General features: G+C 34.4%; 1 protein-coding gene across 3 annotated transcripts in view; it reads left to right on the top strand.

Moving 5' to 3' along the window:
* BMPR2 (bone morphogenetic protein receptor type 2) overlaps positions 1 to 20,961 on the top strand; it is a 187,162-nt gene that overhangs the window by 135,712 nt on the left and 30,489 nt on the right. For 2 of the 3 annotated variants that reach the window (XM_036857146.1, XM_036857148.1), the window contains 6 exons: positions 6,735 to 6,845; positions 7,613 to 7,704; positions 9,758 to 9,988; positions 10,711 to 10,825; positions 16,201 to 16,361; positions 17,384 to 17,531. In XM_036857146.1, coding sequence (XP_036713041.1) covers positions 6,735 to 6,845; positions 7,613 to 7,704; positions 9,758 to 9,988; positions 10,711 to 10,825; positions 16,201 to 16,361; positions 17,384 to 17,531 — 858 coding nt within the window. The remainder of the gene's footprint in view (positions 1 to 6,734; positions 6,846 to 7,612; positions 7,705 to 9,757; positions 9,989 to 10,710; positions 10,826 to 16,200; positions 16,362 to 17,383; positions 17,532 to 20,961) is intronic. The other variant, XM_036857147.1, reaches the window with a different exon arrangement.

Below are 20,961 nucleotides of genomic sequence, written 5' to 3' on the forward strand. Positions count from 1 at the left end.
ATCTAGATTCTTTTAAAAAGAGATGTATGAAAAAAAAGAACATAGATGTCCAATTCAAAAAATAAAAATCAAGGTGACAAGTCATAGCTTGAGTTCTACTTTAAGCAGTGCAATTTTTATCTCATTTTTTCCTCTGAAATAAAAAAAATATGTAAGTACCATATAGTTGGCATTTGTAATGTTTTCAAGACATTACTTTATTAATTCATATGTGTTTGAATTACACAAGAAAATAAATATCCATTTAAATAATTAGCCTTTCTAATTTGGAAATAGCAAACCTTTGTTTCATACTAGATTTGTGAATTTTTAGTAATGCAGTTAAAGAACAACTTCATTCTATGAAAAATAAATTTTGTCTGTCACATTTGATACTGAAAATCAGCCTCTGTACACCAGCCCCAGTTTGAATCTCAGAGAAAGAGTCTGGATGAAGTAGAAAAGAATAGCTTTATTGCTTTGCCAGGCAAAGGGGGCCACAGCAGGCTAATGCCCTCAAAACTGTGTCCCAGTTTGGGGGGGGCAATTTGTGAGGAGTCTTATAGTCAAGGGGAGGGGTTGCTGATAAGGATCTGGGTGCCTGCAGGACCTGCATTCCTTCAGTCTAGAGATCATCTGGTGTCAGGTGGTCTCACGATGGGATTCTGTGCTTCTCGAGATTATCGAACTGTGACCTCTCTGGAATGAAGAACGCTTCATCAGGTAGTTAACATCTTCCATTTGGTGGGGGTTGTAGTACTGCAGAAGAGCTCAAAGATACTGATATGTATATCCCTTGCGGAGGATCCAGGACCCTGCCCCAAAGCTGCACTATTGTTTTTTGACTACTTCTCCCTTTCTCTGCATCCCCTCCCTTCCTCGATTAGCAACTGTTTGAACCTGCCCTTTGGAACTCAGGGAAGGTCATGGAGGCTGAATGAAGCCTATTTCCTACAAACAAGAAACGGGGGACACAGAAAGGGTTTTGGGCCCAGGAGTCCCACAGGGCCTGCTTGGTTTCACATGGTTGCTAAAGTTGGGGCAGATATTTTATTTTAATGTTAACTAGTTGAATTGGATTTAATTTTGTGTGTCCTTTTTTTCCCTTTCATAATAAATTCTAGTGATTTCCTAAGTTTTTACCTTAGGAAACTAGAAAAAGAGGAGCAAATTAAATCTAAAATAAGCAGAAGGAAAGAAGGAGTAAAAGTTAGATCAGAGAAATTAATAGAGAAAAGGCAACAAAACCAAAAGCTGGTTCTTTAAAAAGATCAATAAAATTGATAAACCTCTAGCCAGGCTTCCAATAAAAAAATGAAAAAAGAAATAAATTTCTAATAATCATAAATGAAAGAAATGTCATGACTACAGATCCCATGGATAGTAAAGGAATATTATGAACAACTCTATGTTAACAGATTTGATAACTTAGATGTATTGGACCAATTCCTTGAAAGACACGATCTACCAAAACTCACACAGGGAGACATATATAATCTGAACAGGTGTTTATCTATTAAAGAAATTGAATCAGTAATTAATACTTTCTAATACCAAAGCACCAAGCTGAGATGGTTTTATTGTTGAATTCTAGAAAACATTTAAAGAAGAAATGATTCCAGTTCTCTATAATTTCTTCCAGAAAATGGGAGCTTAGAGAACACTTTCTAATTCATTCTGTGAGGCCAGCGTTACCGTGATACCCGTGACAGTGAAAAGACAATCCACACTAAGATAAAATATTTGCAAAACACATATCTGATAGAGGATTTGTATCTGAAGTATGCAAAGAACTGTTAAAACCTAACAATAAGAAAACAAACAGCCCAATTAAAAAGTAGACAGAAGATCTAAATGGACAGCTCACCATAGAAGATAGACAGATGGCAAATAAGCATATGCTCAACATCCTATGTCATGAGGGAATTGCAAGTTAAGACAACAATGAGATACCAGTTTGAAAAAATCTATTAGAATGGCTAAAATCCAAAACACTGACTACACCTAATGCTGACAAGGATGTAGAACAACAGAAACTATTCATTGCTGGTAGGAATGCAAAAGAGGACAGCCACTTTGAAGAGAGTTTGACAGTTTTTTTACAAAGCTAAACATAGGCTTACCATACCATGTGACAGTCATGCTACTCAATATCCAGATGAGCTGAAAGCTTCTGTCCACACAGAAACCCGTACACAAATGTTTATAGCAACTTTATTCATAGCTGTCAAAAACCAGAAGGATCCAAGATGTCTTTCAAGAGGTGAATGGATAAACTGGGATACCATGGAATATTATTCACTGTTAAAAATAAACTGTTAAGCCACAAAAAGACATGGAGGAATCTTGTATGCATATTGCTAAATGAAAGAAGCCAGTCTGAAAAGGCTACATACTGTATTCCAAGTATATGACATTATGGAAAAGGTAAAAATCAATGAGTTCCAGAGTGGGAATTGGAGTGAAATATGAGTAGGTGGAGCACAGGGAACTTTTAGGATAGCAAAGCTATTCTGTATGATACTGTCATGGTGGATACATGATATTATGTATCTGTTAAAACCTGTAGAACTATACAACACAGACCTTGAAACTTAATGTAAACTATGGCCTTTAACTAACAATAATGTATCAATATTGGTTCATAATTTGTAATAAATGTTTCCATACTGTCTTAGTCTGCTCCAGCAGCTGTAGGGGAGAAAATATCATTTTCCCTCCACCCTTCTAGGTTCTTGGCTGAGACCAAGACAGAATGACAGCAGAAAAACAAACAAGTTTAATAACATGTATATACCTCCTACATACATGGGAGATACCCAGGAGAAAAATGAGTGACTCTCCAAAATGGCCCAAGCTATCACGTTTTTAAATACCATACCCAGCTAAAGACAAAAGAAGATTGGGGTAAAGGTGAGGTGGAGACCACTTATGGGAATTTACCAGGCAAAGCAAAATAAACAAGGGTATAGTTGTTATGCAGATTTAAGTATAAGCTTTCTACAGTAAGTTTTAGTCTTCCTCTTCCTGGTACAGAGAGGGAGATACCTTTACAAATGGATATATCCCTTAGAAATGTAAATATCCCTTATAAAAGGATAACTTCTATTAGGTTTTCAGAGCTTCTCCAGTGTCTGCTGTTTCTTAAAAATAACCAGCTCAAGAAAATCCTTATGCCAAAGGGGCATATTTTGGGGTGTCATATTCTGTTGCCCTTCCCAGCCATAATAAAATAACATAACAAGTGGCTTGAACAACACAAATTTATTTTCTCACAGTCCTGAAGGCTAGAAGTTGGAGATTAGGGTTCCAGCATGATTGGGTTCTACTGAGGACTCTTCTGGGATTGCAGATGGCCTCCTTCTCACTGGTTCTTCACAGGGCAGAGAAAGAGAAAGCAAACACTCTCTTGTTTCTTCTTATAAGCACACTAATCCCACCCACTGTGAGGCCACTCTCATGGCCTCATCTAAACCTGTCTCCCAAAGGACCCATGTCCAAAAGTCATTACATTGGTAGTTAATGCTTCATCATATGACTTTTAAGGGAACACAGTTCAGTCCATAGCACACACTAATGGAAGCTATTAATAATAAGAGAAATCGTGTGTTGGAGGTTAGTATAATGAGAACTGTCAGAACTTTCTGCATAGTTTTTCTGTAAACCTAAACATCTCTAAATAGTAAAGTCTATTAAAAATAATAAGAACAGGGCTAAAGATTATGAATTTCAATTTCAGAGAGATTTAAAAATGACCTTTTCTTTGATATTCACTGCCCAATAGAATGCTAAATATGACAAGAGCAAGCCATGTCAAGTCAGCGTTCACCGTGTTACACCTTTTGGTCTTTCTTTTCCTTTCTTCTGCCTTCCTTGAAACTCTCTACCTTACTTTAAATGTCACTATTTTCCACTATATCCTTGTTTCTTGTTTTGTCCTCCACCTTTCATCTCCTACCTTTTCTCTCTTTTTGACTTCAGTGGACCATAAAAATAAAATGTGAGCTTCCATAATAATGAATCTGTAATCTGATGGTCTTATACAATATATAGTTTAAAGCTTCATAGTTACCTTAAAAAAATACAAAGTGTCTGACAGTCAGTAATGATCTGACAGTCAATAAAGGGACGATCAATAAGCACATAAAATAATTTGTGTATATCTTATTATAGTAAAGAATCTATAGATTATTATTTTGTGTGTGCATGTGTCTGTGTTTTTTGTGGGTTGAAAATAATTTTTCTTTTGGGTTGGGCATATTCTAAAGTCAGGGTTTTTTTAAAGGTAAAATTCATATAACGTAGAAATAACCATGTTAAAGTGTGCCATCTAGTGTATTTACAGTGTTGTGCAACCTCTATCTAGTTCCAAAACATTTTTATCAATCCAAAAGGGAATTCTGTACCTGATAAGGAGTCACTGCAGATTTCCCCCTCACCCCAGTCCCTGGAAACTACTAATCTGCTTTCTGTCTCTCTGGATTTGTCTATTCTGGGTATTTCATTTAAATGGAATCGTGGAATATGTGACCTTTTGTATATATCCATTATATGGATAAACCACATTTTGTTTATTCAATCATTAGTTTATGAACATTTGTGTTGTTTCTACTTTTGGCTGTTATGATTAGTGATGCCATGAACATTTCTGTAGAAGTTTTTGAACAGTTAATTTTAATTCTTTTTGGTATATGACTAGGAGTTGGATTGCTCGGTCTTATGGTAATGCTAGGTTTAGCTTTTTGAGGAACTTCCAAAATATTTTCTACTGTAGCTGCACCATTTACATTCCAACAATAATGTACAAGAGTTCTAATTTCTCTCCCCATTCTTGCCAACACTTTTTTCTTTTTTTAAACTATAGCCATCCTAGTGTATGTATGAAGTGATGTCTCACGGTAAAATGAGGTTTCCTCCTATAACTTACTCTATATGTTAAATTTATGTGCAATTATTAATATGTTAAAGTCTATTAAAATACAATAAATGTCCTGCAGATTAAGAGAGTATTATAGTGCTTCAACAGATCCTTCTATAGAAATATTGTTTTGACATTTTAATATTTAATTGTGCTTAATTTGAGACAGATACATTCATTTAGAACAGGAATGCCCGTCAGAGGAATTCTTTGCCATGCTGGCTTTTGAGTTTGCTATAGAGCCTTCTAGTTTGATAGAATACATAATGTCCAAAGTGAGAAAGATTTAAAACACAATATGCTTGATTTTGACAGAGTGCAAAGAATGATTAAATACAGATATTAGCAGTCATTAAGCCCAGTATCTGGTCATCATTATCAAATACTTCATGAATACCTCCAGTTAAATGAATATGAACAGCTATCTCATAAGATAATTCATTCCTTTTTATTTATTTTTTAATTTTATTTTTGGCTGCGTTGGGTCTTCGTTGCTGCGTGCAGGCTTTCTTTGTTTGCGGATAAGGAGGCTACTCTTTGTTTTGGTCCGTGGGCTTCTCATGGGCGGTGGCTTCTCTTTGTTGCGGAGCACAGGCTCTAGGCGTGCCAGCTTCAGTAGTTGTGGTACGCGGGCTCAGTAGTTGTGGCTTGCGGGCTGTATAGTGCAGGCTCAGTAGTTGTGGCTCACGGGCTTAGTTGCTCCGTGGCATGTGGGATCTTCCTGGACCAGGGCTCGAACCTGTGTCCCCTGCATTGGCAGATGGATTCTTAACCACTGTGCCACCAGGGAAGTCCCATTCATTCCATTTTAGACAGCTCTGTTTATAATCTTAAGTTCTTCTTTATGCTAGGTTAATAACTGCTGTCCTTGAACGGATACTAATTGGATCTTGTTATCCTCTCTAGCTACAGGTCCATTTTTCCACACAAAGACAGCTACCATATCCCCTCAAGTTTTCTCTTTTTCTACATCTGACACTTCTAATTCTTTCTACCCATCACATTTCAGAGTTTTTATACCTTCACTGTTCTACTTGCTCTCTTCTGGATGTGCTCTAGTTTGTAGTCATCCATTCTAAAGGGTACTTCTCTAGACATTATCTGATCCAAAGAATGAAACTAACACATAAGATGGTTTGCATGCTCGTGATAGGCCTGTGATTTAGACATGTGTGTTCCCTTTCTGCAAGTGAATAAACTTAGGCTCAGACAGGTAAAGGTATATTCCCAAGGTCATAGAATATGTGGAAGAATGGAGTTTTAAGTCCAGTTCAGGTTTAACTGTCTGCAAAGCTATACTCTTTTCGTTAATAATCATAATACCAATATTGATAAACATAACATTTATTGCATATGTAGAATATACTCAACACTGTACTAAGTACTTAGACTCCGACTTAAGCCTCACAGAAGACTTGTGAGGTAGAGATTACTATTTTTACAAATGAGAGAGTTGAAGATCAGAAAATTCTAATAATTTTCTAAAGGCCACTGAGAGACTAGTGTAGTCAAGATTTAAAACCAAATGTGATTCCAAAGATTATTCTCTTAAATATTATACTGTTCTGTCTATGCTGTTCAATGATATAGTTGATATTTCAGTAATTAGGAGCACAACTACCAGGTGTTTCAGTGTTCTAGGTCTATATAAAATAATTCATATGATCAAAAATATACAATTTACAGTTATTGCAAATTTATTATTAATTTTTCTTTCATTTCATTTGATGCAAAAACACTGCTGATTTGACTATATATTGATACAGCCTTTCTGTCAGTATTTAGAAAAATACCAAAAAGAAAGGGTGACTATATTTAAAAATTTGTTTTCTTTTAGGTCCACCTCATTCATTTAACCGAGATGAGACAATAATCATTGCTTTGGCATCAGTCTCTGTATTAGCTGTTTTGATAGTTGCCTTATGCTTTGGATACAGGATGCTGACAGGTAAAAATATAATTTTTTGTTTTGTTATTTATTAAACATGTCATTTAATCAGAATTGATTTTATTTTAAAAGAATTCATCATGGTAAAAAACATCTCTGTGCTGTGGTAACCCCAGAGTCATCCTTCTCTCTTAAACTTTTTGTCCTAGTTTTTATGAAAGGTTTCAAACATATACAAAATACCTATTACCCAGCTTCAATGATTATCACATCTGTATATCATCTATAGCCCCACTCACCACATGCTTCCATGCCACTGGATTATTTTGAAATAAATTGAAGGTATAACTTATCTGTAAATGTTTTAGTATTATCTCTGAAATATAAAGACTTAAAATATATATAACCACAATACCATTTTCACATCTAAAAATAACAGTAACTGCTAAGTATCATCAACTGTATAGTTGATTCTAATAAACTTTAGATTTGACAAGCTTTTTAGGAAATCAGCACCCATTCATTCATTTGAATAACTTTAATAAAACCTTCTTTAATGTTTCTGCATACTTCTTAGGGTTTTATACTGGGTGTGTTACTGGAACAATCTCCCAGAATTCAGCTTTTGTGTTATTCATTTTTCATCTTCATTTATAGATGATTCCTAGTTTAGTAAATAGTTTTATTCCCTTTGACATTAGGCATAAGTCTTGCTGTCTGTCCTTCTGTAGGTCTTTTTTTAACTGTAATATATTAAAAAGTGTAATATAAAGATTTTCATTTTAAGAGAACCACACATTAGCAGGTTATTTTTCCTATTCCTCTAGGAGACCGTAAACAAGGTCTTCACAGTATGAACATGATGGAGGCAGCAGCATCAGAGCCCTCTCTTGACCTAGATAATCTGAAACTGTTGGAGGTAAGATTGCTTTCAGATTACGGACTGTTTTTTCTGCTCTCATAGTATATCTGAGACAGTGATTTCATTAATTTATTCATTTATTCAACAAGCATTTATTATCAATTTTGTGCCAAGGCCTATTCTAGGCACTGAGAGTGTTGGTGAACAATACAGATACATGAGGCTTATATTCTAGTGAGAGAGAGGCTACAAGAGGGTAAATAAATGAAAGTACAGTTGACCCTTGAACAACATGGTTTTGAACCGAATGGGTCCACTCATACACAGATTTTTTTCAATAGTAGATACTACAGTACTACACCATCCACAGTTGGTTGAATCTGTGGATGTAGAACCATGGACAGAGAGGAACCATGTATATATGAAGGGTCAACTATAAGCTATACGTGGATTTTGGACTATGTGGAGGGGTTGGTGTCCCTAACCCTCACGTTGTTCAGAGGTCAACTGTATATTTCAAGTAGTAGTAAGTGCTATGGAGAAAAGAAAAAGCAAATGAGATAAGAAAGTTATGGAAAAGGGGTTATTAAAGAAAGTATATTTAGAAAGGAGATGATCTTTGAATACAGACTTGAACAAGAGTATGGGAATAAAGACATATCAGATTCTGAGAAAAATGTGCTAGGCAAGCAATTCACAGTAGATGCTGAATAAATAATCCTTGTCTGTGTATATATTGTATATTGTATAGGTACGTATGAATATGTTTTGTATAGAATTAAATTTTCATTTGGTAATATCTCAGAACCTGTGTTAAAAGTCTTACCATGATGAATGTTTTTATGATCTTTATTAGGATAAATTAACTAAACCAGAGACTGCTAAATAATAGATCTGGTAGATTTGGTTATATAAAACATTTTAAGAACCTTCCATTTGGGAGAAAAATATAATAAAAGTTAAAAGCAAAATTTTAAAAAGGTATTTCAACACATAAACAATTGATAAAGAGATGGTAGAAATCAACATGAAATAAACAGTCCATTAAAAATAGACAAAAGAGATGAATTATCAATTCATAGAAGAAGTAAGTATGCCTAGTAAATGTATAATAAGATTTCCAATTTACTAAACTGGAAAAAATACTAATTAAAACCATTAGGATTTTATCCTGGACTGAGTAAAAGAAACACTCCCAAACATTGCTGATTTAACTTTATATTGATACAACCTTTCTAAAGGGCAGTCTATCTGTTTGTTAAAATTTAAATTAGAAATAGTGAATGAAATATAACAAATATCCTTAAATGGTAAATCCCTAACCTTTTTTCAGCAAAAAGTCAGAGAATCCCAGAAGCCAAAAATGAAGAGAACAGTTGCATCTTGCTGGGGTTTTTTTGAGTTATTTTTTATTGTATTGTATTGTACTAGATATTGTGAATGTCATATTGCGGAGACCCTATGTTCTGTTAGGTTCTTCTAAAGTGTGTTCATTTCGTTGTTTATTTTAGTAGGTGATTAACTTGGTTGGACATATTGCAAACTCATCTCTTGAGCTGAAGTTTAGTTACTTTTTATCTTTAGCTGGAGTCTGTCCCATGCATTAATTGGGTTTCCAACTCTCTGACTCTCCTTTTTGGGATTCTCCCTTCATTTTCCATGGTGTGGTTGCCCCAAATTCTGTCCCCTGCTTCCTGAGGCCAGAAAGATTTTCTATCACAGTTTTTGCTCCACTACGCAGTGCAGATTTCAGCCTGCTCACAGGCTTAAAGCTATAAAAATAAGTAGCTCACCCTGTGCCATTCCTTTCTTCCAAGTGTTGACTCCCCTCAGAACCTATCTACTTTTGTTCATTCTCCAGCATTTTTAGATTTCTTTTTAAAAATATTGTTCAGAGTTTCTAGTTGTCATCTGAGGGAGGGCTGGGTCTGGTAGGAGTTTCTGAGCCATATAAGATGCCAAATTTATTATTTTCTTGACAATGGAGTTACTCAAACTAAGCAGTAGAGACCTGGTTGCATACATATGGATTTATACTTTATTATTTAGTAAATTTGATTGTTAAGTTGTGATGAAATAATATCTTGCTTTCTTCAAAACAAATTTACAGCTGATTGGCCGGGGTCGATATGGAGCCGTATATAAAGGTTCCTTAGATGAACGTCCAGTTGCTGTAAAAGTGTTTTCCTTTGCAAACCGTCAGAATTTTATCAATGAGAAGAATATTTACAGAGTGCCTTTGATGGAACATGACAACATTGCTCGCTTTATAGTTGGAGATGAGAGAGTCACTGCAGATGGACGCATGGAGTATTTGCTTGTAATGGAGTATTATCCCAATGTAAGTTCTTCATAAAAAATATACTGACATTTATGTCAGTCAGATTTGTAGGAGGACCCTGGTTATGTAGAGTGTTCCTGGTTTGCAAACTGGTTATTAATGGTCTACAATGAGACAAGGATTTTACTCTAGAATGTGAATGAAACTGTTTAGTCCTTACGCACTCACGTCACTGTGTCTCTGTCTCTGTCTCTCTCTCTGAGCAAGACTTTCTTGATGAATGGAAGCAGTGCTTTGATTGACATTTATTCTGATACATGCTTCTTATCCCAGACTGGTAATAAATAGTTTGTAGATGAGCACCTTGAGTAGCACTGACACATATATATTTACAAAAGCCTTCTGTTTTCTACTTGTAAAACATAACAGTATAATTTATATTTGTACTGGTATAAGATACAGTGTAAAGAAAGAGTTGAAAATACTTTTTTTTCTGTCTTAAGTTGATAAATAAAAGAAGCGTTTAAAATGAAATAACCATTCATAATTTTTAATATTGGAGAAATAAAAATTGATAATGTCTAAATTCTGTTTTCCATCCTCTCCTCCTCTACCTATAGAAATGTCTTTTCTTACTTCAAGATTCTGAAATGTTATAATTCATTAGATCTCCTTTGAATCCTAACATATGCAAATCCTTTTTACAGCTGCTAACTTACCTCTTCGTGTTCAAGTAAAGTAATTCTACTTTTTCCCCCTTTTTACTTTTTCCCTCCATACAGGGATCTCTATGCAAGTATTTAAGTCTCCATACAAGTGACTGGGTAAGCTCTTGCCGTCTGGCTCATTCTGTGACTAGAGGACTGGCTTATCTTCATACAGAATTACCACGAGGAGGTAAGACAATGAATAGAAGATGCATGACAACCATGTGGGGCCACAATTCACAAAGGGAAATTTTATTCATATCTTTAAAGTAAAAGTATATTTTATATTATAGCAGATCTATTATCAGCCAGTTGTTTACAAGATCTAGCGTGAGGAAATATATTTGAAATTTAACAAGAAGAATAAGAAAAAGAACTTCAATTCTCTAGAGGGGTCATAGATTCCATTGCGATTTTGATTAAAGCTCTGAACACTCCCCCTGTAAAGACAGACGTATGGGCATACTTTAAAAAATACTGTTTTGATTGTAGGGGTTCTCAGATCCTTTGAAGTTCATCTATGGACCTAGGTTAAGAACCTCTTAGCTAGACTGTGTTGTATTTTCCTTGTATTTATTTTGCTTATTTAAATGAACTACAAATGTATTATCACTTCTTTACACATGAATTCCATAGGTTGGTTGGTCTTTAGTGTAAAACCCAAATGTATCTTTTGATAAATCAGTGCTTCTCTTAGCTAGAATTAGGCTTGTTCAAATTTATCAGGGAGAAAAAAGTAACAGGTTTCAATGAGGATGACATTTTTTTTTTCTTTCTCATGTAAGAATCTGGAGAGAGACAGTCTAATGTTTTTTGGCAGCACCATAATATTATCAGGGCCCCAGGCTCCTCTATTTCTCCTCCATTACTCTTTATATGTGCCTTGTTTTCAAGGTCACCTCATTGTCCATCATGCCATATGCTAATCAGCAGAGAAAAGGAAAGTAGAAGGAATTGCCTCCTTTTGCCTCCAGGAAGTCCCACTCTTGTGCTTATGTTTTGTTTCCCAGAACTTAGTCCATGCTTTCCTACCACACTTAGCTGCAAGGGATGCTTTTGAATATAGCTTGTTTTTGTTTTTGTTTAGCTGCGTGCATTGCTGCCTCAAATAACACTGGGTTCTGTTACTAAATAGGAAGAGGAGAACGCGTGGTGAGGAGTCAGGCTTCACCAGTGTGTCAGTACCGTGTGGTTATGTTCCTTGCCTTAACAACAGTTTATATTCAGCCTTTATGTACATTTTTGCTAGTTTTTCAAATCATCTTTTTAATATATTTGATTTTTCACTTTGTTTCAATATACACTTCACATCACAGGCATCTCTAAATTAGCTTTGCTGTGAAAATCCGTCTTTGCATTTTCATCCCTTACAGCAATTTTCTTGTCATGCATTGTTTTTTCAGTTGAAGAGAATATTTAATGTAAAAATTTCTTAGATCTTTGTTCCATTGTATGATAGCATGGATCATCTTTTCTATCTGCTGCTTCATATATAAATAATTTCTCCTGAATAATTTATCAGTTCATTTATCTTGACATCTTGCTTTTCCTGAGTACAGAATTGACCAATGTTATTGCCTGTGTCAGCAACTTGATGCACTTACTTTAGTGCTTTAGCTCATTAACCATTTGTACTGTGTTTCCTTATTCTTAAATATTATAACTCCTTTAAAGAGCTGGCTTAGCACAGAGCTTAAAATACCATCCTAATCCCCCTTTTCAAGGCTTGCATGATTCAGTAAGGTTTCTAGTCAAACATTGGCTGAAAAGAATGATTGCCATCAAATATGAGTTTTATTTAAACACAGATATTATTCTAAAACATTACCTAATATTATCACTAAATAGTTAACCTTTTTAAAAAATGCATATCTATATGCTATTGTAAAAAACATACGTATAATAGCTATTTGAATTTTTGGTTTTACCTAATTATTTAAAAAATATTCCATACCTCACACCAGTCAGAATGGCCCTCATCAAAAAGTCTGCAAGTAATAAATTCTGGAGAGGGTGTGAAGAAAAAGGAACCCTCCTACACTGCTGGTAGGAATGTAAATTGGTACAGCCACTATAGAGAACAGTATGTAGGTTCCTTAAAAAACTAAAAATAGAGGTACCATATGATCCAGCAATCTCACTCCTGGGCACATACCCGGAGAAAATATAATTTGAAAAATTGCATGCACCCCAATGTTCATTGCAGCATTATTTACAATAGCCAAGCAACAGATGTCCATCGACAGATGAATGGATAAAGAAGATGTGGTATATATATATAAAGGGAATATTACTCAGCCATAATATAATGCCATTTACAGCAACATGGATGGACCTAGAGATTATCATACTAAGTGAAGTAAGCCAGAGAAAGACAAATATCATATATCACTTATATGTAGAATTTGAAAAAAAAAAAAGATACAAATGAACTTATTTACAAAACAGAAATAGACCCACAGACATAGAAAACAAACATATAGTTACCAAAGGGGAAGGGGGAGAGGGATAAATCAGGAGGATGGAATTAACATATACACACTACTATATATAAAATAGATAACCAACAAGGACCTACTGTATAGCACAGGGAGCTATACTCAATATTTCATAATAACCTATAAGGGAAAATTATCTGAAAAAGAATATGTGTGTGTGTGTGTGTGTATGCATGTATATGTATAACTGAATCACTGCTGTGCACCTGAAACTAACATGACATTGTAAATGACTGTATTTCAATAATAAATAAATATTCCAACTATACTGTACTATTTCAAAATATTTAAAGTGGCATTTCACTTTTTTTCAGAGAACTCTATTCTTGCCGGTATCTTCAGATATAACTTTGCTGTTTGGCATACAAATTTTGTAGTAAGGAATAATACTATTATTATTTATTCAGCTATTTTTTGCTTCAGGAAAAGTAGGAGTTGAACCTGTTTATTTGTAATTGGTTCTCCCTATGAATTTTTTTCCTAATGATAATGTCAGTGTAACATTATCATGGAAAAAAGTCTAGCAAAGAAAGAACATATATAGATCATTAAATCTATAACCAGAAAATTACTATTAACTAGTTTATGTACATCTTTCCAGGTCCTTTGCTGTGTGTGTGTGTGTGTGTGTGTGTGTGTGTGTGTTTATGTAAATATCCACAGAGAGACTATTTTGTGTTCAGGTTTTATTTTTTAACATAATGAAAATAATATTGTGTCCCACTTTGCTTTAAGAAATTTGCCAAGTGTGCTACTGCCCAGGGCAAAATTATTACATGCTCTGCCCCCCTTTCTACAAACCACAACCCCTTCCCCAGTAAAAAAAATTAAAATGAATATTGAGGGGAACTTTAAGGGGAAAAGAAGTCTCAAAAAGGTGGTCTATAGTTCCACCCTCTGCATTGGTGATGAATCCTCTTGTCTCTTCCTTTTTCTTTTTTTTCCTTTTCCTTATTTCCTCCCTCGCTTCCTTCCTCCTTTGCTTCCTTCCTGTCCTCTTTTCTTTTCATTTCTTTTGTTTCCTTTTTTATTAGTAGCAGAAAGTATTACCCTGTTTTCCCCTCTGGCTGGCTGACTGACTGACTCATTGCACATTCTTCACATTATTAACCTGGTTTCCCTTATGTGTGAGATATTTTAGTTTAAGTATTGCTTTGGTGTTAGTATACAAACATTTTCCAGTGTCTATAAATTTTCTTATATAAATATCAGCTCGAGATTATACCACATATACTTATGTTGTGGTTTTATCCATAGTAAGAAATGTAGCTCTGTTAGGGGTTGAATGAGCCATGTTAGTACATACTTTGGAAGGCTGGACTGGGAAGAGGAGCAAATGAGATAGAAGTCAATTTTTAGAAAAAGAAACCTGGTAACTACTATTTTTCTTCTAGTTGTGCTATTGCCCCCCCCCCCCCCCCCGCCCCGCCCCAATATCAAAGGAATCATTATCTTCTGTCTTTGGTTTCATTGTTGGTGAAATTGAAGTCTAGTACATGTTAATGAGAGTAATAAATGTAAATACTGAGTCTTTTTGTGCCTGAATATAAACACTCTCAACTTATCATTGACTTTGTTCTGATTGCTCTATTTCTTTCTATACCTGAGGAGTTATTTTAAATTTTGGGGGCTTCCCTGGTGGCGCAGTGGTTGAGAATCCGCCTGCCAATGCAGGGGACACGGGTTCGAGCCCTGGTCTGGGAAGATCCCACATGCCGCGGAGCAGCTGGGCCTGTGACCCACAATTACTGAGCCTGCGCGTCTGGAGCCTGTGCTCCGCAGCAAGAGAGGCCACGATAGTGAGAGGCCCGCGCACCGCGCTGAAGAGTGGCCCCCGCTTGCCGCAACTAGAGAAAGCCCTTGCACAGAAACGAAGACCTAACACAGCCATAAAAAAAATAAAAATAAAAATAAATAAATAAATAAATAAATAAATTTGGGAATGGTACTATAGAATTTTTTTCTTTTCAAGAGCTACGGTTTTATTTCAATATAAGATTTATATAAGGTTTTCTTTTTTAAAAATTTTATTGGAGTATAGTTGATTTACAATGTTGTGTTAACTTCTTCTATATAACAAAGTGACTCAGCTATACATATATATATTCTTTTTCATATTGTTTTCCATTATGGTTTATCACAGGATATTGAATATAGTTCCCTGTGCTATACAGTAGGACCTTGTTGTTTTTCCATCCTATATATAATAGTTTGCATCTACTAATCCCAAACTCTCAATCCGTTCCTCCCCCTCCCCCCGCCAAGGTTTTCTTATAAAGAGGAAAAGAGTTATGATTTTAGTTAGGGGCTTAGGTTGGATATATTCTTTCACTCAGCAAGCATTTACTATGTGCCATGCCTTTTGAATTCAGGCAAAACATGTTCTTTCTCTGCCTACATGGAACATATAGTCTTCTGATAAACAAGTAATAGAATGAGTATAATAGTGTTTTGTTTCTTTGTAAAATCATAAAACAGCTACCAGTCCATTGCAAAACTGTTTCTAGTTTGATTTGAAGAATTGTGGTGGGCTTAGATACATGGCTAAGCCTCAGGACAGAACTGGGATTTTCTGTCATAGGTTTGATTTGTTTAAGCTGTAAGAGAATACTATAAAATACATATACCAATTTTGGAGCCATGTCAGTTTTTCAGTGATAATTGTTTTAGATAAGTTGACTTTTTATTGTTTTTTATGCCAGATATTCCTTTCTCTGTTGCCTCCTTTTGCTACTCTAGAAATGAAAAGGAAAAAAAAAAGTACATGTTAAAATTAGAAGCAACAGCCTCTTGGCTATTAATTGCAGCTGAATGTTTATGTAGCTGAATGTTTAGAGTTTAATTAATTATAGTTCCAACAGGAGTTATGTTGTGAAATATACCGAAAATAGTGGGGATTGTGAGTTGAAATTTTGATTTCTTATGTCCTTTTTTGCTATTGGAAAATAAATGGGCAGAAAAATAACACTATCTTCTATGTTTATATAGCCCCTATTACCTTCATGCTCATTTCATGTCCAGTAGTGCTATTTAAGCATTAATAAATATTTGAAAATTATCCAAACAGATCACTATAAACCTGCAATTTCCCATCGAGATTTAAATAGCAGAAATGTTCTGGTGAAAAATGATGGAACCTGTGTTATTAGTGACTTTGGGTTGTCCATGAAGCTGACTGGAAATAGACTGGTGCGCCCAGGGGAGGAAGATAATGCAGCCATAAGTGAGGTGAGTGTCTACAAAAGGTATCACACTGACATATTTTCAAAACATAATAAATTGCATTTAAAAATCCACTAACTACTCAGGACAGTTATCCTTATCCAAGTGTAGCATATTAGGAATTACAAAATTCAGATATACGGAAGACATTGCATGAAGTTCATCAATTCATTGTGCAAATCACTGCCATTCCAACTCATTTTTGTCAATATTAGTAGGAATGCTATTGAATAGGATGAATATATCACAGTTTAATTATTTTAAAAGGGTATTTTTTTTGAAAGAAAAAATTGCTAAGGTGAATTTTATTAAAATTAAAAACTTCTGCTCTGCGAAAGACAGTATTAAGAGAATGAAAAAAACAAGCCACAGACTGGGAGAAAATATTTGAAAAACACATATCTGATAAAGGACTTGTATCCAGAATATAAAAGAACTCTTAAAACTCAACAGTAAGAAGACAAACAAGCCAATTAAAAAACAGAAGATCTGAACAGACACCTTACCGGAGAAGATATACAGATGGCAAATAGGCATATAAAAGTTACTCAGCATCATTCCTCATTAGAGAACTGCAAATCCAAACAAGATTCCATTACATTCAAATGGTTAAAAAAAAAACCAAACAGTAATATCAAATGCCAGTGAAGATGTGGAGCAACAGCAACTCATTCATTGTTGGTGGGAATGCAAAAGGGTATAGCCACTTTGGAAGACATAGTCTTCCAGCAATCACACTCCTATATATTTACCCAATTGAGTTGACAGCTTATATTCACACAAAAACCTGTACATAAACGTTTTAGCAGCTTTATTCATAATTGCCAAAAACTGGAAGCAACCAAGCTGTCCTAAAATGGGTATTTTATTTATTAAAAATTTGGTATAGAAAGGTTCAGTGACTTGCTTTGCTTCAAATAACATTGACATATTGTTGACCTGAAATTTATGTATAACTTCTGGTCTAATGTATGCCCTTCAGAATATGCTACATTCTTTTTCTGAAATACATCACTCTAATTTATCAGGTTGGCACAATCAGATATATGGCACCAGAAGTTCTAGAAGGAGCTGTGAACCTGAGGGACTGTGAATCAGCTTTGAAACAAGTAGATATGTATGCACTTGGACTAATTTATTGGGAGATATTTATGAGATGTACAGACCTCTTCCCAGGTAAGGGAACTGCTGTCAAAAATTGATGTATGTTTTGAAGTGAAGCAGTTATATTTTTTTCTACCTATATTAAATAAGTCGACTTCGACATGTTTGACTTTCATTTAAACCTTTAGCTCATTGCCATCTAGTGTTCAGAAACATTACTAGCAGAAGGATGTGAATCAGGAAAAACTTTTTAGAAAGGACTCCAGGTTTGCATCTGAGTGTAATTTAATTAATTGCTCATAATAGCTTATCTGTGTTCAGGATGGTCTCTGATTGCTTTAGCAGTCATTGTTTTCTTTACACAACCTCTGAGTATTTGAGAAGCTGCACTTAACAGTATTTCCTGAATTGACCCAATAAGGAATTAGAAGTAAAGAATTATCCATTGGAACACTTTTTTCTTCCTTTCTTTTTTTCATTCTCCTTTTCTTCCTTTTTAAAAAACTTCTCCCTTGTCATCATGCCTTCCTGCCTACCTTCCTTCCTTTCATGAAAGAACACTCATTTAATGTGAATGCTTATTTGAGGCTTACTTGAAATAGCCAAATAATTGTATATTTTTCTTCCTTTTGTTAAGATTACATCACTGTCACTGTGATATAAAAATTTAAAGTAATTACCAATATGTGCACTGCACCCTTATAGGTGGTGTACAAAATGACTTGACATAAATGGTCTTTATCTTATAAGAATAACCACATTAAAAGCATAAGAAAAGGATATACAGTCAGTTAAACCAGCATTGGACAAATTTATGAAATGGAACTATTTAATAAAAACAGATTAGTAGTGGGGTTGAATATTTTTGCTTTAAAAACAGTAAGCATTTAACAATAGTTTAATTTTAAAATATAATGAAATAAATTAATAATTACTTAGATTACCTACACATCAATCAGTTATTATTTAGAAGTATATTTTCCAGTTAATTGGAAGTACGGAGTACTCAAAGTGTTTTTCTGGAAATAGTAGTGATTGCAGTAGTATCACATATTATTGGAACCATGGAGCTTTTAATTTCTATTATTGGAACTTTGGCCACATATTTTTTAAAAATCCTAATCCAGAATTTCTGGTTTTTAGAAGCATGTCTGACTGAAATGATTCTTGTATCAGCTTTAGTTAGTACATTGCTATCAGCAACATTTTTTGAACAATTACTGATTCAAAGAATATCTGTTGCTTTTGGACTGATAAATAATAAAATGCAATATCAGATGTTTGAAAAATAAAAGACAATTAAATCTTGTTTGAAGAATATTATTATAATAGAAATATAGGATGAATTGAAATAGTACTAGAAAGAGTTTAAAAAGGAAAAAGAAATTGGGGGCTACTTTTAAATGTATACAGAATTTCAGTTTAGGAAGATGGAAGAAGTTCTGGAGATGGATGCACAACATTGTGAATGCACCTAGTGCCACAGAACTGTACACTCAGAAATGGTTAAAATGGTAAATTTTATGTTTTGTACATTTAACCAAAATTTAAAATAAAAGTAAAGGAAAAAGAAGAGAGTTGCATTAAGATACCCTGCAATCTTGGGTATGGAAATGGGGAAGAAGAGGTATATGTGAGACAAAATGTAGAAAAGGAAGCTATGGTTCTGGTTAGCTATTGGAAGACAGTCTAGGGAATTGAGAAGTATTGAGAGGTCTGAGAAATAGGGTGGCAGCCAGGAGCTTAGGAAAAAGTACTGGTTTACATTGGAAAGATGAGTTAATTGTGGGAACTTTTGGGTGGGGTATTGATAGACAACTGAAAAAATTGTTACTGAAGAACTTAAAAGAGTGAAGAATTTAAGATTAAAATGATTATTTGGGAATTACCTACGTAGAGATGGTAATTGAGAATTTATAAGTGGATGCAGTCCCCTAAAAGAATAAATGAAGAGAGAAAAACATTGGTGAGTAAAGACTGAATATTAGGTGACCTCCCCCTCCCCCGTCATAGGAAGACAAATGGACAGTGAGGAAACTGAGAAATCTTAGTATTTTGGAAGTCAATGTTAGAAAGTATTAAGAACCAACATTAGTAGAAACATATGTAATTGAAAGGTCAAAAGGAAGTGGAACTGAGGAATGATCTTGGAATTTGAATAGGAGGAGGTCATTGGTATTCTTAGAGGAGTTTCTGTGGAATAGAGAAGACAGAAATATTACAGGGTGTAGGAGGAAAAGAGTGCTAAAAAAGCACAGGCAGAGGATACAGGGTACTCCTAAAATTTTTAACAGTGAAATGGGGTGTAAATTGAAAAAAAGTTTTCCACAAACATATGAATAAGCCTAAAGAATAGCATATATTAGTGGAAAAATTCTTATAAAATATTTTTTAAACTTCTATAATAGAACTCCAAGTGCAGGACATGCTTTTATTATTATTCCATTTTATTGAATGGAAACAGTTTGTTATGAAGGCTGCCTCTCTCTGTAAAATATTAACAATATAAATGAATTAGGATCTATATTACAAAGGAAGAGCAGGAAGGAAAGGCAGGAAGGAAGAAAAAAAGAAGGCAAGAGAAAGAAAAAGGAGGAAGAGAACAAGCATAATTTAAGAAGGGGATTAAAACGTTCCTAACTGCTTAGAGACATAATTAACAAGTAACAGATGAGAACCATGAAGATTTAGTAGAAATTTGATAATTCTTAATGTCATTCCATTCCCAAAACAAGATTGTGCATCAGTTTTATTTAGCAAGTTTTCTAATTATAATTTACACCCAATTAAAACAAATAAGTAAAATTGTATTAAATATTTATTTATTCTACTGAAGAGCATTTGAGGAAAAAATAACACTTGGAAGGTATGTATGTGTGTTGTGTATATGTCTCAGAAAGACAAAAGAGATATATTAGTAAGTATCTTACAGTTCACAGATGGTATGGGTTGAGGGTTTATCATATGAGATTTCATGAAAGAAAGTGATACACTAACTGGCAGGATGAAATACTTTAGTTTTGTCTTTCAAGTTCAGTGTTGATGGTTATTGATCAAAAATAAGTATCTGCTTAAATCTTTATAGAATATGTGAAAATACCATTTGTATTTATAGATAGTGCAATATTCCAAAAACTTTGGGCTATGCTACATAAATTATAGAATTACTCTTTGTAAATCTTTTTTAATATTGGTGGAGGGCAAGTGTATAGGTGGTGTTTTTTTTTTTGAATATTCAAATTGAAGCATAAAACTTCAATTACATGCTTTGTAATGTACTTTCTATCTGGGTCATTATAAATTTTGTATTGTCTCCATGTGAGTGAGATAAGGAAGGCAGACATTTCCATTTTGCTGACAGGAAAACTGAAACACAGAATAGTTAAACGGCTTTTCCTAGATAGAGATGAAGCCAAGATTAGAACCTACATGCCTTACCTCCTTCCTGGTATTCTTTCTTCTAATTTATCTTGTCATTTTAATGGTATTGGGGGAGGGACAA

This window comes from Balaenoptera musculus, chromosome 7, assembly GCF_009873245.2.
Source record: "Balaenoptera musculus isolate JJ_BM4_2016_0621 chromosome 7, mBalMus1.pri.v3, whole genome shotgun sequence".
Taxonomy (NCBI): Eukaryota; Metazoa; Chordata; class Mammalia; order Artiodactyla; family Balaenopteridae; genus Balaenoptera; species Balaenoptera musculus.